The following is a 24,785-nucleotide window of genomic DNA, read 5'->3' on the forward strand; positions in this document are numbered from 1 at the left end:
CACGTCCCTTCCCAAAGAGCAGGAGGGCTCGTCATGGCGTGCCAGCCGTGCAGCCATATCCCAAGGGACAGCCCATCCCTGTCCTGCCCCAGGCGCTGCTGAGGTGGCCAGCGCGGTGACTGGGGACAGCCGGGCTGGGCCAGCACCTGTGCCGCCACTGGGGACCCTGGTGGGCTGAGGGGTCCGTGGGGTGGGAGCTGGCGGGGGTTCTGCCCCCCCTGTGCCCACCCCAACCATCACCCGCCCCGCAGCGAGAACTACGTGATCCGCTGGGCCAGCACCGGCGTCCCCCAGGACATCGAGCTGCTCAACAACCTCAGGGTCGTGTTCACGGTGAGCGCAGACCGCGGGGGAGCCGCGCTGCCGCCTCCCACCGCCCCCTCCTGCAGATCTGCCCCACCCGCAGCATTTCGGGTGCCCCGTGTCCCCCCTCGTCCCCCCAGCCCCTTGGCACATCCTTGCCCTGGCGCTGGGATGTGGCATCCGCCGTGGTGCCGCCCCTCGGGGTCCCCTCTCGGTGCTGGGGGTCCCGGGCTGCCCCTCTCAGAGCTGAGGGTCCCGGGGTCCCCTCTCGGTGCTGGGGGTCCCGGGGTGTCCCGACCCCGCTCGTCCCACGCCCCCCGGCACCGCTGCTGACTCAGCGCTTTGGCTGCAGCGCAGCGCTGACCCCCGGGACGCCGCGGAGCCATCGATATGCAAATGAGGCGAGAAAATCAATGTTAATGAGCAGCATCAGCACTTCGGCTCCGCTGCCGTCCCCCGGCTCTCGCCCATCTCCGATGCCCTCTGCTCTGCTCGCTGCTGATGTGTCCCCACGCGTTGTGATGTGTCCTTGTCCTTGTCCTTAGCGCCGTTGGGAGGTTTTGGTGCAGGGGCAGCACCCGAGGGACCCGACCCCCTCCCCAGTGTCTCCGGAGCTGGGGTACAGGGCCACCCTGACATCCTTGCACCATGCCAGGTTGCCCCCCGCTTGCCAAACTGCCTGGTCTGGGGTGACCTGTTGGGACCGTCGGTCCTGGCATTGTCCCCATCGCGGGGTTTTGGGGCTCCTGGGGGGCACAGAAGCCCCCAGGGCAGCGGGGCTGTGTGCCCACTGTCCCTACAGTGCGGGGCAGCAGGGAAGCTCTGTGCCCACCGGGTCCCCCTGACCACCCCGAGATCACCTAACGCTGGCGCTGGCACGTCCCCTGCAGTGCTGCCGGGGTGACACGGCCCCTGTGTGTCCCCCAGGACCTGGGCAGCACGGACCTGCAGCGGGAGCGGCTGTTCCTGGTGTGCCAGATCATCCGGGTGGGGCGCATGGACCTGCGGGACAGCCACAGCCGCAAGCTCAGCACGGGGCTGCGCCGGCCCTTCGGCATCTCAGGTGGGCTGGGCTCCGTGCAGACCCCCAGGGACCCCCGTGCCACCGCCCTGGCACCCCTCCTGCCACCACACCAGGCTCTGCGGTGTCTCTGCGCTGCTCCTGCTGTCCCTTTTCCCTGCCTGCACACCCCAGCCCGCTGCATGGCTGTCCTCACACTGTCCCCACCCTGGGCTGTCCCTGCCCAAGGGACACAACACCCGCCCTGTGCTGGCACAGGGGACCCCCAGCACAGGGACCCCTAGCACAGGGACCCCCAGCACAGCACTGCTGAGCAGCCCTGGGGAGCTCCCCTGCCTTCACCTCCCCCACGATCCTGTTCTGGGCATGGATCGCTGGCTGGGAGTGCCACCCCTGCCACGGTGCCACCTCTGTGCCACTGCAGTGATGGACATCACCGACATCACCAAGGGGACGTGTGACAGCGACGAGGACAAGCAGCACTTCATCCCCGTCCACCTGTGAGCCCCGAGGCTGGGGGGAGCGCTGGGGGGGCAGGGAGCAGCACCCCAGGGCCTGGCTGGCATGGGGACACCAGCTGCCAGGGGGCAAGAGGTGCAAGGACCAAAGAGAAAAGGTTTTTCCCCGAAATGTGGCTTTTCCAGGGTGGCTGCTGATGGCGATTTCCTCCACAACATGATCCGGAAGGCGGTGGAGGGGAAGGACATCAACCACAAGGGACAAGGTAGAGAGCCTGTGTCCCCTGATGTCCTCCCCGGGCCATCTGCTTGTCACATGAGGCAATCCCTGCAGGGTTGAGGACTTGCTGTGGCCTCTGATGGCCCTGCTCTTGCTGTCACCCCTTGAAAAATCCCTGTGCTCTCTGCAGGGCTCTGGGTGTCCCTGAAGATGCTGTGGGGAGACCTGAGCCAGGTGAGGAGGGACCACCCACACCTGGTGGACCGCAGCACGGCAGTGGCTCGCAAGCTGGGCTACCCGGAGGTCATAATGCCAGGCAAGTGTGGGGGGGACAAGCCTGGGGGTCCCTGGGGATGGCAGCGTGGTGGCAGGGCCTGGCTGACGGGGCTGTCCCCCCCAGGTGATGTCAGGAACGACATCTACCTGACACTGGTGCAGGGTGAGTTCGACAAGGGCAGCAAGAAGACGCAGAAGAACGTGGAGGTGACCGTGTGTGTCTGTGACGAGGCAGGGAACGTGGTGCAGGTATGGCAGGTGTCCCCTGTGTCACCTCGGGTATGGCAGGTGTCCCCTGTGTCACCTCACCTTGGGTACAGCAGGTGTCCCCTGTGTCACCTCACCTCGGGTAGAGCCAGCAGCTCCAGTAGCAAAACCAGCTGGAGGAGCCTCTTGGGCCACTGGAGCCGCCCTGAACAGAGATCTGGGAATAGAATAGAAAAGATATGGGAAAGTGAGAATAAAGATAAGGGGTAGAGAGGAAATTGTCCTGCCTTGGGGACAGCCAGACCCCCTGGCCATCCCCAGAGCCCCCAGGCATCCATCCCCAGGACAGGAAGGGGCTGGGGGCAGGCAGGAGGGCAGGGGGGGTCAGACCCAAGTGTCACTTCCCCAGGCTGGCTGTTGGCACTCTCCAGGTGTTCTGACACCAGCTCTTACCTGGCTCCTGGGGAATGGGCTGGAATCCTCCATCTCCATCCCCAGGGCCACGCCCTGATGTGCCCTGGGAGGGCCGTGTGTCCCCTCAGAGGTGACACCAGGCCTGGCAGCTTAGGAAGGTGTGGGCAGGGGGGTTTGGGGCGTGGCAGGAGCAGGAATTGTCCCTCCCTGTCCCTCCTTTGGGCTGATCCCGAGGTTCTCCTCCTGGCAGAACGTGATCCAGGCGGGAGCAGGGGACAGTCCCAGCAGCCACTACCGCTCTGTCGTCTACTACCAGCAGCGGCACCAGCGCTGGATGGAGACCCTGAAGGTCTGGGGGGCACAGGGGCTGGGGTAGGACAGGGCTGCAGCCCCTCCAGGCTGTGGCACTCGCTCCTCCTGCTGCTGCAGGGGTCCCCTTTTAGGGCAGGCGTTTTGGGGGGCAGTCCTTGGTCCCATCTCGGGGACAACAGAGCTGCTGCCAGGGTCACAGCATGACCCCTGCATGGACACCCAGCATGGCCAGCACTGGGGATGGGCACTGCAGCCCTGTCCCCATCCCAGTGCGCCCAGTTCAGCCCCACTGTGGTTGACTGGGAAGGATGTGGGGTCGGTTTGCAGCAGTGGACAGCCTGGCACAGCCCCTGCCTGGGCACAGAGGGACATTGCCCAGCTGGGGGCACAGCCCCTGCCCTCACCCTGGCACACGTTCCCACCCAGATTGCTGTTCCCATCGAGGACGTCCACAGGACCCACCTGAGGTTCACCTTCCGCCACCGCTCCTCCAGTGACTGTGAGTGTCCCCTGCTGCCAGCACTGCCTGTCCCTGCCTGGATATGGCAGCATGGCTGTCCCCAACGTGGGGATATCTTGCCTTGACTCCATGATTGCAGAAGGCTGAACAAATGCTATAATATACTATAATATACTAATTACATTATAGTAAAAACTATACTACTACTACTATACTAAAGAAAACCCCTGACCCTTACAGTCATGACACAGCTTTGACCTAATTGGTCAATCAATCCAAAACACCATCACCAGAGCCCAATTAAGAAATCCCTTTTGGTAAACAATCTCCATAACACATTTCACATGTGCCAAACAACGGATGCAGCAAGTGGAGAGAAGAATTGTTTTCATGCCTTTCTCTGAGCTTTCTCAGGAAAATCCTGGGAGAGAGAATGATGTGCCTCTGCGTTCAGAGAAAATGTGAATGCCACAGCTGGAGATGTGTCCCTGGTCCCCTCCAGCTCTCCCTCACGTGCCCCCCGTGTGTCCCCCCAGCCAAGGACCGGAGCGAGCGGATTTTCTCCATGGCCTTTGTGAGGCTGATGCGCCCCGATGGCACCACGCTGCGGGATGGGGAGCACGACCTGGTGCTCTACAAGGTATGGGGGGGCTCCAGAACCCCCTGAATTGGGGGGGGCTGTGGGACAGCAGCACTCTGGGGCCAGGGTGCCAGCCGCTGCCTGAGCCACGGCGCTGGTGGCACGTACCCAAAGTCCCCACGGGTTTGTGGTGCCTCCCTGCTGTCCTAGCTGTCCTTGGTGGTGGGGGCTCCCTGCACACGGTGTCTCCAGTCCCTGTGCTGCTCCTTTGGAATGCCAAGTTTGGTTTGGGAGAAGGTGATTTAAGCGTTTGTGACGGGCAGGGAACGTCCCCGTGGTGTGGCTGCGCTTCACCTGATTTCACCAGCCCTGGCACTGCTGGGGTTTGCTCTGAGAGAGGGCAGGGGAGGCAAAATCGCTGCTCATTTGGGAAAAACGCCATCAGCTTTAATGTGAAGGGCCCCTGAAGGTACTGCCCCCTTACCTGGTGTCCCCTCTGTGGTCTGGGACCACTGTGACCAGAGGAGCAGGAGGCACAAGCTGGTCCCCGCTGCCAGGGTGAGCTCAGGGCTCTTCCCTGTGTGTTGACACCTTCTGGGGTCCCTTCTGGGCTCATGGAGCTCCAGAGTCCCTGGGGGTCACCTACTCCCCCGCCCCTGGGCTGCTGCAAGGGGGTGGTCTCTGATTTTGGCAACGTGAGCACAGTTTCTCCAGGCAGAGCCACATCCCTCCCTGAGCTCTGCCTTTTTTGGGATGAGCCGACCTGCTCCTGCCTGCTGCGGCAGCCCAGGACAGGGACAGACCACGCTGTTCCTCCCCGAGGCTCCTGCACATTTGAAATCATTATGTCCCTCCTCTCTGCTTTATTTTTGGGCGAAAGACCCAAATCCTTTAACTGCTGCCGTGGCCCTCGGCGCTGGCTCTGCTCCCTGGCTCTTTGGGGACTGTCCCCTCCACCTTTGGGATGTGCCAGCGCTGGCTGTGGCAGTGAGATCAAACCTCCCACACCTCCCTGCTAGGAGAACAAACCCTCCACAGCTCCTGTTCCCCTCGGAGAGCTGTCCCTGCCCTCCTGAACCCCCCTGTCCTGAGCTGCTCCGTCCTCTCCCTGCCTGGCTCCGGCTCTTCCCGGCAGGCACCGGGGGCTGCACTCGGGGAGTCAGAAGATATTTCATCTTTTTGTCTCTGCTTGCCACAGGAATGTGAGTGAAGGGCTTTTAGCTGCTCAGACCTCTTGATCTCCAGCTGGTCTGAGCTCCAGACAGTTTTCCCTGCATGGTTCGGCCCTGGGAAGGAGCACAGGCTCCAGATGTGTCCTGGAGGGGAAAAGCCACAGCAAACAGCTCTGTCACCTCCCTGCCACCTTCAGCTGGAGGGGTTTCACCCTGCCAGGCTGCAGGCAGGGAGGGATGGGTGTCTGTGAGCTGCAGCATGGCTGGCTGGCTCTGGTCACCCCCCACGTCCCAGGGAAGGTCACTCAGAGTCACCCCAGTGAGTCCTCCTGCATGGAACATTTTCAGCTTGGAGCAGGGGACACAGAAATAGGCTGGTTTGTGGCTGTGGAGGCCCTGGCATGCCCACACAGGTGGGAGATGTTGGGTGACAGCAATGTGGGAGCGGCTGTCCTGGACACCTGGGTGGTGTCCTGCTCCATGTCAGTGTCCCGCTGCGTGTCCATCCCTGCAGCAGTGCCCAGGTGTGTTTAATTTCCAGCCTCAGACTCCTCTCTGTCCCTCTGCTCCTGCTGTCCTGTCCTGTCCCTGCTGTGTGACTGGGCTGTGTCCCAGCTGAGCTTTGTGGGGTCAATGTGGGGCAGCCAGAGGGTACCCAGGGGTGGGATGGGGGTGGTTTATGGTGGGAACCACCAGCCGTGGGGTCAGAACCGAGCCCCTGGGCACACCGGGGGCCAAGCCTGTCCCCTGGGGCTCCAGCTGTCACCTGCGCTGTGCCCTGCAGGGTGACAGCAAGAAGCTGGAGGACGCCAGCGCGTACCTGTCCCTGCCCTCGGAGCGGAACGTGTCTGAGCCCAAGCTCCTCTCTGGCTCCTCCTTCCGTGTGAGCGGGACCACGGCGGGATTGGCCGTGTCCAGCCGGGACAGCTTCCAAATCTCCACGCTGGTCTGCTCCACCAAGCTGACCCAGAACGGTGAGTGCCGGATCCGGGGCTGTGTCCCCTCCCCGCTGGTGTTCCCACCTGCTGGACCACGCTTGGGGTGTTTGGCTCTCCGGTGTCCATCACGCTGGGCTGTGGGAACAGTGGGAGCAGTGAGTGCTCAGCTCCTGTTTGGCCGTGGTCAGGACGGCCAAGGCTGTTCCTGGGGAGATCAGCAGGATCTGGGGATTTTTTGGGGGGCTGCCATCCACTGGAGAGGAGCAGCAGTGAGTGGAATTCCCACTTGGATGCGGCTGCTGGAGGCTCCACGAGCTTCCTGCCAAACTGAGGTGGGAATCGGAGCTCTGTGGTTTAACCCCCATCCCTGGGTTGCTCAGGGGAGCTTCCAGTGTCCCTGGGCTGCTCTGCACAGGCCAGGGCAGCTGAGAACATTGGTGCCCCCTTGGCCAGGGGGATGCTGGGCTCTCCTCCCACCTCCTGGAAGGTGGGAATGGCTCATCCTGCTCTGGCTGAAGAACAGGGGGCTCAGGGGACCTGGGGATGTGACACACGGTGACACCACGTGGCTGCAGGGTCCAGGGCACTGTGGTTCAGAGTGGAGGGCTCAGGGGTGAGGCTGCTGCATTGATTCTCTTCCTGCAGCACAGTTTGTGCTCCCACAGCCTATTTAAATTTTGTGCTTTATGGCCCTGGCATCGGGGATCTCGGCACTGAGCTGTGGCTGTGTGAGGGGGTCCTGGCTGCTCCTGGGACGGGGGAGCAGGGGGTTGGTGACATTGGGGTCTGACAGAGAGTGCCCAGTGCTGAGTGCCCCGTTCCCCCTGCCCAGTGAACCTGCTGGGGCTGCTGAAGTGGCGCTCCAAGCCCAGCCTGCTCTGTGGGAACCTCCAGAAGCTGATGAACGTGGATGGAGGCGAGGTCATCAAGGTACAGCCAGCATTTCCTCCCTCCCTCGTTCCTCCCCCATGCCCAAAAGGTGGATTTTGGGCAATGCTGGGGTCAGCCCTGGAGCCCTCCCATCCCCCATGTCCCCCCAGTTCCTGCAGGACACGCTGGATGCCCTGTTCTCCATCATGATGGAGCACTCAGAGACCGATGTCTATGACAGCCTCGTGTTTGACGCCCTGGTGAGCACAACCTGTGTGGGTCTGAGCCCTCCCGTGCAGGGTGGGCACTGGTTGGACTGGGACAATGGGTTTGCTGCTCTCAGTGACACAGGGCAGGGCTGTTCTGAGGGACACTGTCCCTTTGGGGGACAATCCCAGCATTGTTCAGAGGTGTTTCTCCAACACCACGACGAGAGCTCTCCTGGTGATGGCCCAGGGTGGGCTCAGGGTGGCAGAGGCCTCCCCCTGCCCACGCCAAGCCGTGCCCCTGCCTGCTGCCCTCAGGTTTTCATTGTGAGGCTGGTGGCTGACAGAAAGTTCCAGCACTTCAACACGGTGCTGGAGGCCTACATCCGCCAGCACTTCAGCGCCACGCTCGCCTACAAGTGCGGTCCTGGGGCTGAGGCACGGGGAGGGAAAAGGGCTGGGACAGCTGGAGTGGGGCCAGGACAGGGATGGGACAGCTGGAGTGGTGTGGGAGAGGTGGAATGGGGCTGGGACAACTGGAATGGGCTGGGACAGTGGATACAGGGAGGGAAAAGGGCTGGGACAGCTGGAATGGGGCGGACAGGGATGGGACAGCTGGAATGGGGCTGGGACAGCTGGACTGGCGAGGGACAGGGCTGGGAGAGCCAGGACTGGGTTGTGACAGTGGGGACAGGGAGGGACAGGACTGGGACAATTGCAATGGGACTGGGACAGGCGGGATGGGGCTGTGGCAGTGGGCACAGGGAGGGACAGGGGACACCCACGGACACCCCTCCCCGCAGGAAGCTGCTGTCGGTGCTGACGCAGTACGTGGAGCAGGCGGGCCGGGGGGAGCCCTGCGAGCCCCTCCCACGCACCTTCAAGGCCCTGGAGTACATCTTCAAATTCATCGTCCGCTCCCGCCACCTCTTCGCCCAGTAAGTGCTTCCCAGTGCTATTGTTTTCCTTTTCTCTGAGGCTTCTCAGCTTCCCAGGAGAAAAATCCTGGGCGAAGGGATTTTTCCAGAGAATGTGAATGCCACACCTGTGTCCCCAGGGAGTGTCACACTCACTGTGCCCCACTCTGGATTAACTGTGGGGTTTGAGCCCTGTCTGTCCTGGCCACTTCCATCCCTTCCCAGAGTGCCATCCCTGGCTCCAGGTGCTCCAGAACATCACACCCAGCACCTGCCTCTCCCTCCTGTGTGAGGAGCACATTCCCAGCTCAGAGTGCTCCTGGCAGGAGAAATTAATTACCCAGCTTGTTTGCAAACAGCCCTGTGAATGAGTTTGCCTGGAACAGAGGCATCCCCGAGGACATTTAGCGATTTTATAGAGCTTCCCTTTATCTCAGCAATCTCAGCAAGCAATAACACGGGCTCCTCAGATCCTCTAAGTGCCCTGAACGTGCTGCAATTTGTACAGGCTGTAATCGACAGGAATTGGGTTGTAATTAGAGCCAGTCGCTGCAGATTGCCGGGTCTGGGATTGCTGCTGCTGGAGCCGGACAAACAGAGCCTGCAGCTCCTCTGAGGAGCCCAGGGAGCTGCAAGGATGATTGAGAGCCCTGTCCTTCACCTTGGGACACCTCCCTGTGTCCCCTCAGCGCCCCGGTGGCACTGTGGTGACGTCTGTCCCTCGCTGCTTCCTCCTTGCTGCTTCCTCTGGCTGCTTCTGCTTTTCAGCCATCACTGAGAGTGGCAACACTTTCCCTGCCAGTGCTCATTGTCCCCTGGATTTTGAGGCCAAATTTTGGACAGGGCTTGGAGCAACACATGGCAGGGGGTGGGACTGGATGGGTTTCAAGGGCCCTCCCAGCCCCAAACCAGTCCATAATTCCAGGGTTGCCTTTCACAGCTGGTGGCTGGATAATTTTTCCTGCCACTGCTTGGTGTCAGTGGTGGGGGAATTGCCTCAAGCAGTGCCCAGTCCTGTGATCACACCTCAGCTTTGCACTTTTTCCTGCAGCTTTGCACATCCCATGGCTAAAATTGCCTCGTTCAGTTCGCTCTGGTCCAGCTGGTGAGGGGGGCTGGAGGGCTCAGGAGGTTCCTGCTCAAGGGGGATGGGGCTGAACTGCTTTGAGAGGGTTTTGGGCTGTGGAATCATGAAAAATAGGCTTTTTTTAAAAAAGAAAAAATGAGTTTTTGTGAGTGGGTGTGGGGACATGGTGGGGCAGTGGCTGTGGCAGTGCCAGGGCTCACCCCTAGATCCAGCCTTGGATCCAAACGTTGATGGATGAGTGTAAAGAATTGGGATGGTGTCTCGGTTTGGAAAGCCAGGTCTGTGCTAAGGAAGGCAGGAGCCTCCCCTGAAAAGGAAAATGTAAAGCCCTTCCCTCTGAATTATTATGTCAGCCTTCTGTAAGTATCCTTTCTGTATTCTTTAATAGAATATAGCATTCTTTAATATAATGTAGTATAATAAAGTAATAAATTAACCTTCTGAGAACATGGAGTCAGATTCACCATTCCTGCCTTCCTTGGGCATTCCAAACAAATCCAATAGTGTGTCATGGTGGCAGTGAGGTGACAGCAGGGTGGCTCTGGCCGTTGCAGGCTCTACGAGGGGAAGGAGGTGGCCGAGTTCCAGCGCTCCCTGCAGCGCTTCTTCCTCGCCCTGAACCAGCTGATGCAGTCCCCGCTGGAGGGTCCCACCCTGCTCTCCCAGGTAGGGCCAGGGGGGCCCTGGCAGGGCTCAGCTGGGCTGTGGGGTGGCAGGGAGGGTGCCCAGGCCAGGTAGTGACTGTCCCCATGCTGGGGTGACACTGTGTCTGTTTTTGGGGTGACACTGTCCATCCGTCCTGCGTGCAGACCTCAGCAGGAGCTGCCCCCCCGTGCGCTGCCCTGCTGTCCCCAGGGTCCCCCTTGTGTACCCTGAGACCCCTCAGGGTCCCCCCTCGTGCACCCTGAGCCCCCTCACTGCTCTGGGGCTGGGCTGTGGATCTGGGTCAGCAGCTCGGTGACACCGGGCGCCCGTGTGCTGAGTTCTGCAGGGGAAATTCTGGGAATTGTTCCTGGGGATTGTCCCCATCCTGGATCTGGCCTGGCCTCATTCCCTGCATTTGGGACCAGGCTGGCACAGGGGGCTGAGGGAAGCAGGGCTGAGGGATGGGGCTGCACTCTGCCCCCAGGGCACCCCCAGAGGGAGGGAGGCTCCAGAGGGGGCTCCGGGAACCTCTCTGGAGGCAGCTCTGTGGTGTCTCTGCAGGGAGCAGCTCTGAAATATCTGCCCTCCATCCTCGAGGACGTGTTTGGGATCTTTGACTCCTCCACTCTGGGGTAGGGTCCCTGTGTCCCCAGCAACCCCAGCCCCCTGTCCTGCTCAGCCCCTGCCACAGCCACCTCTGTCCCCACATCCAGCACAGGGCAAGGGTGGGCAGGGGGGGTCTGGAATCACCTCCTGATCCCCTTCCCAGTGCAAAAATCGGAGAGTTCTGCTCAGTTTTGGCAGCTGCCTGTGCTTGGGCAGGGGCTGAGCCTGGGAGCTCAGCCCCAGCTGGGTTCATTTTGGGAATTCAGGCAGGGTTTGCCTGCTGGGTGCCCGTGGTGGGCGCTGCTGCCCTGTGGGACCATCCTGCCCCATCGAGGGGCTCCCCCCACCCAGCAGCCCCATCCTGACCTCAACCTGGAGCTGCTGCTTTAACTCCTCTCCTGATGGCAGGGCCGTGCTGCGGGACTTCGTGGGGAACCTGCTGCCCCAGCGCCTGCTGAAGCAGAAGCTGCAGGCCCTGACTGACATTGCCAGCAGCAAAGCCTTCCAGTCCCACGGTGAGAGGGGTCCCGGGGGCTCTGCCCTTGCTCAGCTCACCCAGAGGCCGTGGCACAGGGTGGGGATGAGCCCCTGAGCAGGGACCCTTCCTCTGCCTCATGCCTGGGGTGGCTCCACAGCTGGGGACAATTCCCTCATGCCTGGGGTGGCTCCACAGCTGGGGACAGTTCCCTCATGCCAGGGGTGGCTCCACAGCTGGGGACAATTCCCTCATGCCAGGGGTGGCTCCACAGCTGGGGACAGTTCCCTCATGCCTGTGGCCCCCTGTCCCCCCAGAGTGCCGGGAGCTGGTGCTGCAGGCAGCCTTGCCCATCCTGCAGGAGCTGATCCAGGCAGGGGAGGAGGAGGACGCCTGCATCGAGCTGCTCAGCAGCATCCTGGAAGTGCTGTACCAGGCCCAGAAGGTAAAGCAGGAATCGGCTGGGCAGGCACCTGACCAAACCCCTCTGAGAGGGGTTAAGCACCAGGTCCTGGCCAGGATGTTGTTGGAGTTCACTGGCTGTGGGTGTCACCATCCCAGCAGGGACGTGCCCAGGGTGGGACACAAACCTTGTGCTTTCACCTCAGTGAGGTTCTGGTGGGTTGCCCAACATCCATGTGGGTGGGGAAGGGGCTTCCAAGCTCAGGGATGACACTGACCTGAGGGTGGTGGGGACATCAGCAGCTCTGCAGAGGAAGGTGAAGGGAGGGAGGAAGGTGAGAGCACATTGATAATAAATCATGAAAGATCTGGAGAGACATTTTGGGGTATTGACCAACGAGACCAAGCAGGTTGACAATGGATTTTCTGGATTTGAATAAATCAAAGAAATGGTGTCCAAGCCTGATGCATTGGCCAGGGTCACCCAAAAATTGGTTTTTGGTTGACTCACAGGCAGGATCACGTTACTTAAGGCAAACAACGAAGTAATAAGGCATGAGTATGACATCTGATTTAGTTACATATATTTCTTTGGTTTCCTTTCTGATTCAAGGCACTTTTTCTTTTTGTCTTTTCCCAATTCTATTTTGGGACAGGCCAAATGTAATTAAAATTTCAATGGCCTTATACCTCATATGAAATTCTGCTGGTCAGCAATTGCCAGTCAGCCCCGGGGCAGCACCACCCTCCAAAATGAAGAGTGATGGCCCCAAACATGAGGCAGGGACACGGTGGGCACCCACCCACCCAAATGTGGCCTGTCTGGGGTGGGCTGGGGCCATTCCTGGGGGTCTCAGCCCTGTTTCTGGTGATTGCAGAGCGCAGAGAAGCTGCGGGCGCGGCACAAGCACCGTGGGGACGTGGAGCTGGTGAGTGTCCCTGCAGCACACAATGGTTTGGGAATGCACAGGGCTCTGTGCTCTGGCTTTTCAGGAGCCTTCCTCTGTTCCTGCCCTTCCTGGCTGCTCTGGGGTCCCTTTTGGGGGCCCTTGGGAGGTTCAGGTGTCCCACCTGCAGTGCAATGACTGTGGGAGCTGGGTTGGATGCTGTGTCCTGGGAGGGTGAGGTGGTTTTTTTTAATCCCCACAGAACCAGGAAGCCCAGGAACGGGATGGAAAGCCCAGAAATTGTGGTGAAATGTCTCATTAACTTTTAAACCTGAAATAGCCTTTGTGGAGAGCGTGGTGGGACTCTCTTGGGGGAGGATGCTGCTCTTGTTTCAACCCCACGAGAGTTAAACCCACCTTTGTCTGCCAGCACCATCCTCATCATCCTCAGCCAACCTCGGCTGTCCCCATTGTCCCCAGCCAGGTGGCCACTGTGCAGGGAGGTGTACAGAGCTGTACACCTCCCTGTACAGGGCTGGGCTGTACAGAGATCCCAAATCCCATATTTTTGCTGGAGCACACTGCCTTGCTCTGACTCCAGCTCTGGATCAGGCTCCGTTCCTGTCTCCCCACCCCGATGTCACCAGCCCTTGAAGGAGCCATGCAGGGACACCTCCCACAGCTGGGACGTGCCCTGCCATGGCCCTGCCACCTCTCACCTTGCAGGCACAGGTGAAGAAGCACATCCAGGCGATCCTGGAGCGGCTGCTCCACACGGTCAATCGCAGGCTGATCGTGCTGGACCGGGAGAACCCGCTGAGGGTGAGTGCCACTGCGCCGCTCCCCTTCGGGCCACACGGGAGAGCTGTCCCTGCTTTGGGGGCCTGGCTGCGTGTGACTGGCTCTGCTCCTCGCTGGCCACGCTGCCAGGACCCAGCAGGATGAGGATGGATGCCAGGGATGTGCCCAGTGGGATGCAGGGGAAAGCGGGAGCAGGGCTGGAGCAGCCGGAGAGCAGCGGGGGGTGGGTGAGGTGTGGGAAAAGCTGTTTTGGGAGCAGTCAAGGTTTTGGGCTGCATTATCTGGGTGACAAGCAGCTGAACCCGGGGAACCGTCGCAGTTTTATGTGCCGAAAACGTGTGAGGAGCACGCTGGAAGCTCACGAAGGGAGGCGGGTCAGAGCACCGCGCGGGGACTCGGGATCTTCTCTGGGGACACGGTGACAAACCCAGGAGCTGCACCGTGTCTCGAGGTGGGCGATGAGCTGTGTTGGTGTGCGTTCTGGACCCTTGGAGCAGGGAATTGCCGTTCTGTGCCGTGCCGTGCCGTGCCCGCGGGCTGTGGGCAGCCGGAGCGGAGGCTCCGCCGCCGGGGCCGTGCGGCGATCCCAGCGCCGGGCTGTGATCCAGCCCTGACTCAGGCAGGAGATGCAGGTGGGGTCGCGCTGGGCTCCATCCTGCTTTTACCCCTCGTTGCCAGGCTCTGTGAGTCAGGGCCGAAAGCGCCGGGCAGCGATGGGGGCTGGGGGGATGAGGGTGCTGCACAGCCCAGGGCAGCACGGAGGGATGGATGGAGGGATGGATGGGATCCATGGATGGATGATGGATGGAGGAATGGATGATGGATGGATGGAGAGATGATGGATGGATGGATGGATGGATGGATGGATGGATGGATGGAGGGATGATGGATGGAGGGATGATGGATGGATGATGAATGGATGGATGGATGGATGATGGATACATGGATGATGGATCAATGGATGGATGATGGAGGGATGGATGGATGATGGAGGGAGGGATGGGTGGATGATGGATCCATGGATGGATGATGGCTCCTTGGCTGTGCCTCGCTCCTGTGCTCACTCGTGGCTCCGCAGCTGCTGCCTGGCAGCTCTCCCCGCACAGCCCTGCCTCAGTCAGGGGTCCCAGACCCTCCAGCTCCAGCTGCTGGGAAGGGCTGAGGGGACCAAAATCCCTGTGCCCGCAGCAGGACAGCGTCCCTCCATCCATCCCTGTGCCCCCTGGGCAAGAAGGGAGTTGTGCTGCAGCCCCGGAGCACCAGGGGCGTGCCTGGCACACGGGTGGGGTTTAACACCGTGGGCACCAACTGGGGAGCTGCAGCCGCTCCTGCCCACCCTCTGTTCCCCCCTGTGGCTGCAGCAGCCGTAGCCGGGCGTGGCCAGTGCTTTTGGAGGAGGTGGATGATGTCCCCCTTCCTTCCTGATGTGGTGGCCCTGCTGGGACAGCTGTGGCTGCTCGCACCACAGGCACTCCTCAGGGTGTGCTCAGACACCCACTGGGATATTTGAGCTCCTCGTTCCTGTCTCCCTGTCATCAGCCATGAGACCCCCGCCCAGCCCACCCTTCCAGCCGGGGTTTTTGGGGTCAGGTCTCCTCTCTCCAGGCCAGAGTCTCACAGAAACCGTTCCCCAGTGGAAACCCTCGGCGTTCCCAGTTAACCTGCAGGAAGCCATGGGAGGGCTGGCTGAGCAGCCCCCCTGCACTGATTTGAGCCTGGGATAAACTGGGGCGCCTCAGGAAACCCCAAACACAGGGAAATCCAGGGAAACAGCCGCTGCCCCCTCCTCATTCTCATCCTCCTCCAGAACAGAAGCGCACAGGCGGGAGAGGATGTAACAAAAATAGCGTCTCCTTGGAATTTATTGAATTCTCCTTAAATACAGCCGCTGCTCCCCTCGCCGTTTCCACACCCGAGCTCCCCGCCTTCAACGGAATGGTTAAAAATAGAAAAGCTGGTGCTACCCAAACCCCACCGTGGGAGGGAGGGAGGAGAGGTGGGCAGGGGGTCAGTGCTGGGGCGGTGCCCCCGCGCTCCGGGCTCAGCGGGCACCGCGCTCACAGGAACCAGAAGCATTTGCGCCGGGATTTCTTGACGTCCAGCTTTGCCGGCAGCCTCGACACGGGCGACGGCTCCTGCCTGGGCGGTGAGGTGGTCCCCGCCGCCCCCAGCGCCACCCCCGCCGCCCCCAGCGCCGTCGGGGGGGAGCTCGGCCCCGTGTCGCCCTCGATGTGGCTCAGCACCCGCTGGAAGCGACCTTCCTGCTGGCGGAAATCGTGCTCCACGCTGCGGCACGCGGGGCGAGGGCACCGTGTCAGGGGGCAGCATGGCATCCCCTTGTCGCAGCCCCCCAGCTGCCACAGCCCCCCGTTTGTCACAGCCCCTGACACCCCAAACACCGCCCCGGGCAGCTCAGTGTCCCCAGCTCAGCCCTTGGGGAGCTCAGTGTCCCCAGCACAGCCTTGGGGAGCTCAGTGTCCCCAACTCAGTCCCTGGGCAACTCAGTGTCCCCAGCACAGCCCTTGGGGAGCTCAGTGTCCCCAGCACAGCCCTGGGCAGCTCAGTGTCCCCAACTCAGTCCCTGGGCAGCTCAGTGTCCCCAGCACAGCCTTGGGGAGCTCAGTGTCCCCAGCACAGCCCTGGGTGGCTCAGATTCCACCCAGGCCATGTCCCTTAGAGCTGTGCTCCCAAGGTGGCACAGGGACACGGCCAGAGTTCCCGGGGTCACTGTGCACCCCTGTGAAGGGACATCCTGCAGTGTGTGCCATCAGACAGCCCCTGCCCACCCCCTGTGGCCTGTGAGGGGGGTCTGGAGCTGGATCCCTCCCAAATATCCCACCGGAGTGTCCCAGCCTCCTTGTGCCAGAGGGACAGAGCAGTGCCAGCCTGGCTTCGTGACCCGGGGTCTTTGGGGTGGGTCCTTCTCAGCTGCCTCCCCCGCCCCATCCTTTTGCTCCATCCTTTCCCCCACCCCCTGCCAGTGCCTTGGCTTTGTGTGGAGCTGGACACTGGCCTGGATGGCGCCCAGTGCTGAGGCTGGGGGTCTGTGGGACCCCCGCGAGCAAAGAGCCCCCTGGAGAGGGGCTGTGTGTCCCGGGGGCCACGGCTGAGGACAGCTGCAGCATCGAGGCAGGAATCAGGGTGTCCCTGGTCTGGGTGGGTGACAGGGGCTGTGCCACCACAGCTCTAAGGTTTCTGGAGCTCTCAGTGTCCCCACAAGTCCAGGTCCCTGCAGCTGTTGCTGTCCCCTCCAGTCCTTGCTGTGCCCACAGTGTCCCCGCAGCCCCCGGTGTCCCCGCAGCCCCCGGTGTCCCCACAGCCCCTGGTGTCCCCAGCGTCCCCGGTGTCTCCAGTGTCCCCGGTGTCCCTGCAGCCCCCGATGTCCCTGCAGCCCCCGGTGTCCCCGCAGCCCCGGTGTCCCCAGCGTCTCCGGTGTCTCCAGTGTCCCCGGTGTCCCTGCAGCCTCTGCAGCCCCTGGTGTCCCCGCAGCCCCGGTGTCCCCGCAGCCCCCGGTGTCCCCGCAGCACCCTGTGGTGCGGGCTGGCTGCCGGCAGCCGCGTGCTGCGATGTTCCCTCTCTCGGAAAACGCGTCAATCTCCTCGCACCAGCCGTGTCCCATCGGATCAGCGAGGTGCCACCGAGAGTGCCCGGGAACGCGCACGTGGCGCTGCCACCCCGCACACGGGGAGCCCCCCGGCGTGCTGGCACCTCCTGTCACCTCCCCTGGAGAGGACAAGGAGTGTCCCAGCCATTTCTAGAGAACAGGGTGCAGACCACGATGGGGGGGCAGTGCACGGAGCGGCCTCAGCTCCCCTGCAGTGACACAGGGAAGGTTGGCACCGCTGTGGGACAGGGCCAGGCAGGTCTGATCCCCTCCGTGGGCCATCCCTGGGGTCTGGTGCTGGGGGTGCTGCCCCTGCTCCCTCACCCTGTGTCCCCCCCAGAGCCTCTCCTCGTCCCACGAGTGGCAGTGAAAGCCACAGCAAGTCCCCAGCGGGAGCCTGGCCATTCCAGGGAGCCACCTCCCCAGATGTGACATCTGTGCCGCTGCCATGCTGCCTGGAGACAGGCTCGTCAGCCCTAATTAGCCTGAAGTCCCCCAAGAGCTACAGGAGAGGGTGTGGAGCAAGTGTGTGTGGGGAGCAGGAGCGCCGAGGCAGCACCGCCACTGAGCACAGGGACATCAGGGGACACCAGGGGACACGAGGGGACCCCAGCCTGGCACCCCCAGCCTGAGGTGCCCCAAGGAGGAGGCACAGCGCTCACAGAGCATGGCAGGGCAGTGGCACACGTGCACCACGGTGATCAGGCACCACCGAGCATGGCTTGGGACCAGCTCACCGTGTCCCACACGTCCCAGTGCTAACAGCATCAGCCTAATTAACAGCAAAACGGGAACACACCTGGCCAGCCACCTGCACTGCAGAGGGGACGGCCAGAGGGACAGAAGGACACCCAGGGGTGCCTGGAAGGGCAGAAAGCTTTAGCAAAACTGCAAGCCACCCAATTCCCCCAAAGACGATGCTGGGAGGGCACGAGATGCCTTTTCCCACCCCCAGCTGGGATCTGAGGAGGGAGTGCAGCAGAGGAAGGGCTTCCAGAGCCTGGCCCTGAGCCAGCGCTGGGGAGCAGAGCCCAGGCCCTGTGTTCCCAAACCATAGCGAGGGGCAGGAGCCCATCTGCAGCATCTGTGCAGAGCTGGCACAGGGACAGCAGGATGCAGCCTGGATTTGGAGCGAGCCCACGCAGCAGCCGCTAGCGAGGCTTCCCCCATAGATTGCTGTTACAGGAGAGAAATGGTCTCTCTGCCACGCTGCCAGAGCAGCCCCCTGCCAGATGCTGCTCCTCCATGGAGATCACCCTGGCTCATCCTGATCTGCGGGGAGGGAGGGACAGATCCAGCCCAAGTGACAGCCCAGACACCCAAAAGTGCTCTGAGTGTGGTGCCCCCAACACGGGGACAGGAGGTGCGGGCTTGGCTGTCCCTCCCTGCTGCCTCACAGCCAGTGGAGAAGTTCGGGAGTGCAGGGAGCAGAGCCCGCGGGGAGCTGGGAGCCAGGGCTGGCCCTCACCTGTAGATGATGCAGGCACAGTCCCGGCAGGTCCCGCAGTTGGCGATGTCCTGCCCGGTCCGGTACGAGTGTCGCCTGTGACAGAGAAGTGCCGTGAGCCTGGAGACCTGCTCTGGGTCTGCCTGCGTCCTCTGCTGCCCCTGGCCCCACCCCAGCAGCCAGGACTCTCCTCTCTGGATCCCAGCTCCTTTTCTCCCTGGCATCCAGACCGTCTGCTCCCTGTATCTCCTCCTGAATCCCAGCCCCTTTCCTCTCTAGGATCCCTCTCCTCTCCTCCCTGGATCCCAGCCCCTTTCCTCTCTGGGATCCATCTCCTCTCCTCCCTGGATCCCAGCCCCTCTCCTCTCTGGGATCCCTCTCCTCCCCTCCCTGGATCCCAGCCCCTCTCCTCTCTAGGATCCCTCTCCTCTCCTCCCTGGATCCCAGCCCCTCTCCTCTCTGGGATCCCTCTCCTCCCCTCCCTGGATCCCAGCCCCTTTCCTCTCTGGGATCCATCTCCTCTCCTCCCTGGATCCCAGCCCCTCTCCTCTCTGGGATCCCTCTCCTCCCCTCCCAGGATCCCAGCCCCTCTGCTCCCATGTGATCCCAACTGATACCAAGCCAGGTGCTTCTCTGATGGGAGCACACCAGTGGCACCTCCAAACCCTTCCCGCTGTGTCCTCCCCTCCCATCCCCATCCCAATCCTCATCCCAAGGCTCCCCACACATCTCCCCACACACGGTGCCATGGGGGGAGCACAAGGCACATGGCAGTGCCCTGGCACAGCAGTGCCCTGGCAGATGGGCACAGGGAGATGCTCCAGACTAATCTCCAGCCTACGCCAGACTCAGAATTTATCTTTTTGATGTTTTTGTACCAGAGCATCCTTCTCCTCCTCCAGGAAGGTGCACAGCACTTGGATTAAGCTGATTCCTGCCCAGGCTCAGCTCATGCTGCTGCATCCTCCCCCCTCTCCACAGAAGGGTCTTCACCCCACATGTCACTGCTGCTGCTGCCAGACCCCAACCCTGAGACCCCCCCAATCCCAAGAGCTGTACTGGGGTCCTCCTGCACCCCAGCACTGCTGATCCCTGCTCATCCTGCTCTGTCCAAAAGGAGCCCTGTGAATGCTGTTGGTCCCTTTGGGACCCCTTCTCCCTGTCTCCATTGTCCCTTCAGGGCTGTGGATTTTGGGGGCACAGCTGGCAGAACATGTCCCATATCCACGTCACATTTCCCCGTTGAAATCTTCCTCCTGTTACCCGACCTTGACCACAGTTGTTCTCAGCCCTCAGAAACTGGGTCTGTTAATGCACCAAATTACACATTGCAATGGGGATTTATTCTGCCAGCACCTGAATTAGATCATGAGGCCCTTTATACATTTATATATATGTGTGTGGTACGTAAATGTGTGTGTGCCTGAGGCTCTGGCATTGTACAACAGCCCCCCTCTGCTGGGAGAGCTCATCCTGGGTAGTCTTTCATGTTTTATATATATAATTTTTTTGTGGGATGTTGCTGGTGGTTGGTGCCAGGATGTCTCAGGGTTGTGGCCCTGCTCTGGTGTGCAGGGGGCACCTGGGATCTGACCTGTGGCAAACGAGGCTCTGCTGTTTGTAAGGACTCCAGGATAATGTTTGATGTGATTTCCTGTCCCTGGATTTCCTATCTCTGGGGGTCTTGTTTGCTTGTTTGACTGTAACAGTAAATGAAGTTGAGGTCTTAATTAAGGTGTCCCAGACCCCTGAGGGGCTGACAGTGCTCCAGGGGCAACGGGGGCAATGTTCCCTGTGCTTCACTCACAGCCAAACCCATCTGATTTAATGGTTAATCACAGCAATCTTGGGCATCAGGAACAAGCCCCAGAGATTTTACAGGATGCCAGGCCTGGCACCTCTTGGGGGTTTGTTGGTTGCCCTCATGTGAGATGAGTTTGGACCATTTCAGCTCAAGGCCATGGTGGGCTGACCTAGAACACCTTCCTCCATTTGGCACATCTGCCTGGGAGGCCAAGGAATGCTGGCCTGGGGAGCTCCCTGCCCTGGGAGCAGGCCCTGGGCAGGGCAGGATGGGGGTGCTGGGCACCTCCCCGGGATGCACCACACCCATCACAGGGGCACCAGCCATGGATCTGTGCCAAAGGCACCTCCATGGATGGGGCAGGGATGTGACATTCTAGATCCCTTCTCCCAGTGACCAGTGGAGAAATCAGCTGCAGCAGAGCCAGGCAGGAACCCAGCAGCCCCTCATCCCCCATTCCTGGGCACGGGCAAGGCACCGTGGGCACGTGGCACCTCACACCAAGACCTGGATCAGCGCGCACATGGACAGCAGCTCTGAGTTTCTCAGAGGGAAACACCCTAGGCAGGCTGCAGAATCCAAATCTCTGTCAGGGTCCCCCGCCCTCCATCCCCAGCCCCTGGGAACATTGTCCCCACAGCCTCCCGCTGTGTCCCCTCCTACTCACCCATCCCGCTGCGCCTCCTTCTTCTCCAGGTCCTGGATGACGTCCAGCAGCACCCGGATGGTTTGCTGGCTGGTCTCCAGCACCCCTTCCAGGGACTGCAGCTGGGAATGCAGGTCCCCCTGCTCCCCGGGCCCCCGGGGGCCCTCTCCCTGAGATGTCCGGGCGTCCTCAGCCCTCGCTGGTGGTCCCACCGGCCCCTTGGCCACCACCACCAGCTGCAGAAGGTCCTGGACGTGCTGCAGCGTGTCCGGCTGCTCGGCGGCGAGGCGGGGCTGTCCGTGCCGGGGGGTCTCCGCTGCCCCCGCGGCCGCTCGTGTCCCCACGCCGGGGCCCTGCGGGGCCGTGCACAGCGGCTCCCTGGGCCCCTCGGGTCCTGCCCAGCCATGCCCGGGTTCGGCGGCGCGGAGCCGGCTGCAGGTGCCGAGGGCGGCCGGTGTTTTGTCCGAGCCGTGCCAGCCCGGTGCCGGTGGCACGGGGGCTGGCGAGGCGCAGCAGGGTCCCCCCCAGAGCGCGGCGCAGAGCTGGTGCTGGGGTGGCGGGGGGTCCCGCGGGGGGTTGCCCTGAGGTGGCCGGCGGAGGCCGTGGGTGTCCGTGGCGGGGACGGGCTGCCGGCGGTGCGGCGAGGGCTGGCACGGGGGCACCGGGCGGCCGCAGGGCAGGCTCCGCTCCGAGTCGCTCCGGCCGAGCCCCCGCTGCTCGGCGGGCGGCCGGGGCTGGCCGCAGGGCACGGAGGCCGGCCGTGGGGTGACCCCGTGGCTGCCCCGGGGGCTCCCGCGGAGCTGGGCACAGGCTGGGGGTGGCGGGCAGGGCTCGGGGGCGCAGCTTGGCACCGGAGGGGCGCAGCGGGCAGCGGGACACCCGGCCGTGCCCTGGTAAGGGGGAGGGGGGTCCCTGGGTGGTGGCGGCGGCGGTGTGCGGCGCGCCTTGGCCGCGGTGGGGTCGTGGCCGGGGAGGCTGCCGGGGGCCCCGGGCACGGTGGGCACGGGACGGGTACGGGACGGGCACGGGACGGGCACGGGGCGGGCACGGGACGGGCACGGCGGGCACGGTGGGCACGGTGGGCATGGGACGGGCACGGCGGGCACGGTGGGCACGGGACGGCGGGGGCACGGTCCGGCCGGGCACGGTGGGCACGGCGGGCACGGCCGCTCCCGGGCACCGGGCGCTCGCCGCGGCGGGCAGTACCGCATCCTCCGCCACATCGCAGACGCTCCTGCTGCGGGGCTGCGGGGCCGGGAAGGGCTTCTGGAGGCTGGGGGAGGTCTGGATGGCGGTGCTCATGCACGCCTTCCTGGGCATGGGCAGCGTCAGCGAGCCCGGCTGCGCCTGGGGCCAGCTGCGCCGCGAGGCACGGAGAGCCGCCGGCTCAGGGGGGTCCCTGGGGGGCGGCGAGGCACGTGGGGTGTTGTGGCCGGGGCCGGGCCCGGGCGGGGGGCTGTCCGCCCGCTCCGCGCCGGCCTCCACCAGGTCCTTGAAGCGGACCTGCTGCGTGCGGTTGCGCCGGCGCTTGAGGCGGCTCTCGATGTCGGGCGAGTCGCGGTTGAGCAGCACCGAGCGCACCGTCATGGCTTTCTCCTGGCTGCCCTCGCCGGCGGGGGCCGGGCCGGGCACGGGCTCGCGGCTGACCATGGCTCAGGGCCGCGGGGCCGGGGTGCTGCGGCAGTCCCCGGAGCTGCTGGGGCGGCGGGCAGCCTCATCCCGCGCCGCCACGGACAGGGGATGCTGGGCGGGAGGTGGGCGAGGGGCCGCAGGGCATGCTCGCCGGCGCCCGCAGCCCATCGTCCCGCCGCTGAGGGCCGCCCGGGCTCAGGGCTGCCCGCCGAGGGCCGCCCGGTGCCGGCCGTGCCCGCCCATGGCTCCCGGACCTGCGGGGACAAAGAGAGGTGCGTCAGAGCCGGCCACGCCACCGCGGCCCCCGAGGACACGAGTGTCCCCGCGGAACTGCCGGCCTCTCCCACCTCGGCTCCCTCCCAGCCCACCATCACCAAACGCGAAGAGACAGGCTTTGATCTGCGGCGCTGCCTCCTCAGCACAAAGGGAGAAGGGAAAAGAAAGCCCTTTAGCATAAACACGTTCCGAGTTCACAGCTCAAATCAAGCAGAAGCAGCTGTTAAAAATAGCTCTGCCTCGCCGGGGCTGGTGCCTCGTGTGCGGGGCGCGGGCAGCGGGAGGGCAGGGCAGGGGCCAGGGGCTCCCGTGAGGGACGGACAGATGGACACGGGGCACCCCCCGCGTATGGGACACCCGCCGGGGGATGGGCAAGGCGTGGGGCACCCATCCAGCACGGGACGTGGCGGGATGGGCACGGGGTCCACCCTGCCTAGGGCATGGCCGGGGTGACACAGGGGACATGTCACGGGCGCTTGTGGCCGGACTGGGCACCAGAGGTGCTGGCTGGGCTGCGGGCATTGGGGACCAGCTCTGTGAGCAGTGGCGACACAGTGGCTTGGGGACACGGAGCCGCTTCAGACACGTGGGAACCAGCAGCAGAGCCTGCTGTAAGGCCGGGGGATGTCACTGACACCAGCAGCACTTCACATGCGGCACAGGGGCAGGACCCGGGTCACAGAGGGGATTGCACCCAGCTGTATCCCCATCCCTGCCATCATCCTGGTCCCTGCCGTTGTTCCCGTCCCGGCCATCGTTCCCGCACGGCTCTGCAGGGCTCTCCTCCCCACAGCTGCAAGGGGAACCGCTCCGCTGCCCTGTCCCAGACGTACCCCCAGCAGCCACCCCCGTACCCCTGGGCCGGCTGCCCCGGCCCGTCACACTGCCCGGGCACCGGGAGCACGGGGCACACCGGGAGCCCTGCCGGGATGTCCCGGGATGCAGGGGAGGCCGTCAGCTCCTTTTGGGAGGTAGCCAAAGACAGAGATTCCAGCCGCAGCGAGCAGTGGTTCAGCTTTGTCGCACCACACCATGTCCCACATCCCGGTGCTCCCGCAGTGTCCCCGCACGCCGAGGCGGGAGCCTCGCTGGCTCCGCAGCCCCCCTGCCCTCACTGCGGACGGACACACGGCTCAGACACCCCCAGCTCCCCTCCCTGTCTTGCCTCGTTGCCTTGGCACGAAGCGCTGACTCAGCACAGCAGCGCGGAGTCCCCGGTGCCGGCACAGCCAAACTTCCAGCGCTGCGTGCCGGTGCCCCGTGCCTGCCCACGCCGGCACCGAGCGCTGACCCAGCGCAGCCGGGGGCTCTCACAGCCCCCCCCGCGCCCACCCCGGCCCCGCACGCCCCCGCGATCCGCACATCCCGCTCCGCGTTCGTCGGGATGCTGCTCCACGCGCCGCCCGGCGCTTCCCTTGCCGAGCTTGGAGCCGTGCCCAGACACCCGGAGATGTCTGCGAGGCAGGACGAGACGAGGGACGGGATGGGGCTCCTCGTTAGTATGGACAGCAACAGGCGGAGGAGCGAGCTGGCTGGGGCTGGGGCCAGAGGCGCCCGTCCTCGCTTCCTGCATCGCCACATCCCTGCTGGCCCTGGGCACGGGCATCCACGCCGGCCTGGGCACAGCCTGCCGCGATGAACGCGGTGTATGAAGCCCCGTCACGGACGTGGGGTCACCTCTGTCCTTGTGGCAGAGCTTGGTGTCCCCGGCAGCAAGAGGGCAACGAGGCAGGGCAACGAGGGAGGGCACAGGGACCTGCTGGCCACATCTCCGTGCCGGAGCGCAGCGCTCCAGAGGAGCTGCGTGGAGGGGTCTCAGTGGGTGAGACCTCCGGAGGGGTCTCACTGGGGGCTGGGAACGGCTCCGTGGGCCGGGCACGGGCCAGGAACGCCGCTGGCACGGGCTAAAAGCAGGGATGCTGCGATGGGGCCCTGGCAGAGCCGCGGCTGACGCAGCGAGGGACGAGGCCGTTCCCCCGCGGACGCAGCAGACGCGGCGCTGTCGCTCAGCGGAGCCTCGCCGGAGCACCCTCGGCCTTCCCGAACCGCCGGCACATCAGAGACGAGCCACAAGGACAAAGGGAAGCCTATAAATTATACATGGAGCAACTCCGTTTGG

The 24,785-nt window shown here is 63.4% G+C and overlaps 1 protein-coding gene across 1 annotated transcript in view; it reads left to right on the plus strand.

The window, feature by feature from the left end:
- Window positions 1-24,785, plus strand: part of LOC121364684 (dedicator of cytokinesis protein 2-like) — a 44,588-nt gene that overhangs the window by 3,242 nt on the left and 16,561 nt on the right. The window contains exons 9-28 of the mRNA XM_041488118.1: window positions 252-333; window positions 1,231-1,366; window positions 1,749-1,824; window positions 1,969-2,048; window positions 2,193-2,318; window positions 2,403-2,527; window positions 3,150-3,248; window positions 3,638-3,710; window positions 4,208-4,311; window positions 6,208-6,397; window positions 7,194-7,291; window positions 7,402-7,491; window positions 7,756-7,856; window positions 8,241-8,375; window positions 9,996-10,107; window positions 10,648-10,718; window positions 11,101-11,207; window positions 11,485-11,612; window positions 12,448-12,498; window positions 13,183-13,278. Of these exons, the coding sequence (XP_041344052.1) occupies window positions 252-333; window positions 1,231-1,366; window positions 1,749-1,824; window positions 1,969-2,048; window positions 2,193-2,318; window positions 2,403-2,527; window positions 3,150-3,248; window positions 3,638-3,710; window positions 4,208-4,311; window positions 6,208-6,397; window positions 7,194-7,291; window positions 7,402-7,491; window positions 7,756-7,856; window positions 8,241-8,375; window positions 9,996-10,107; window positions 10,648-10,718; window positions 11,101-11,207; window positions 11,485-11,612; window positions 12,448-12,498; window positions 13,183-13,278 (2,080 nt within the window). The remainder of the gene's footprint in view (window positions 1-251; window positions 334-1,230; window positions 1,367-1,748; window positions 1,825-1,968; window positions 2,049-2,192; window positions 2,319-2,402; window positions 2,528-3,149; window positions 3,249-3,637; window positions 3,711-4,207; window positions 4,312-6,207; window positions 6,398-7,193; window positions 7,292-7,401; window positions 7,492-7,755; window positions 7,857-8,240; window positions 8,376-9,995; window positions 10,108-10,647; window positions 10,719-11,100; window positions 11,208-11,484; window positions 11,613-12,447; window positions 12,499-13,182; window positions 13,279-24,785) is intronic.

Source organism: Pyrgilauda ruficollis, unplaced genomic scaffold, assembly GCF_017590135.1.
Source record: "Pyrgilauda ruficollis isolate IOZ18807 unplaced genomic scaffold, ASM1759013v1 scaffold88, whole genome shotgun sequence".
Lineage (NCBI taxonomy): Eukaryota > Metazoa > Chordata > Aves > Passeriformes > Passeridae > Pyrgilauda > Pyrgilauda ruficollis.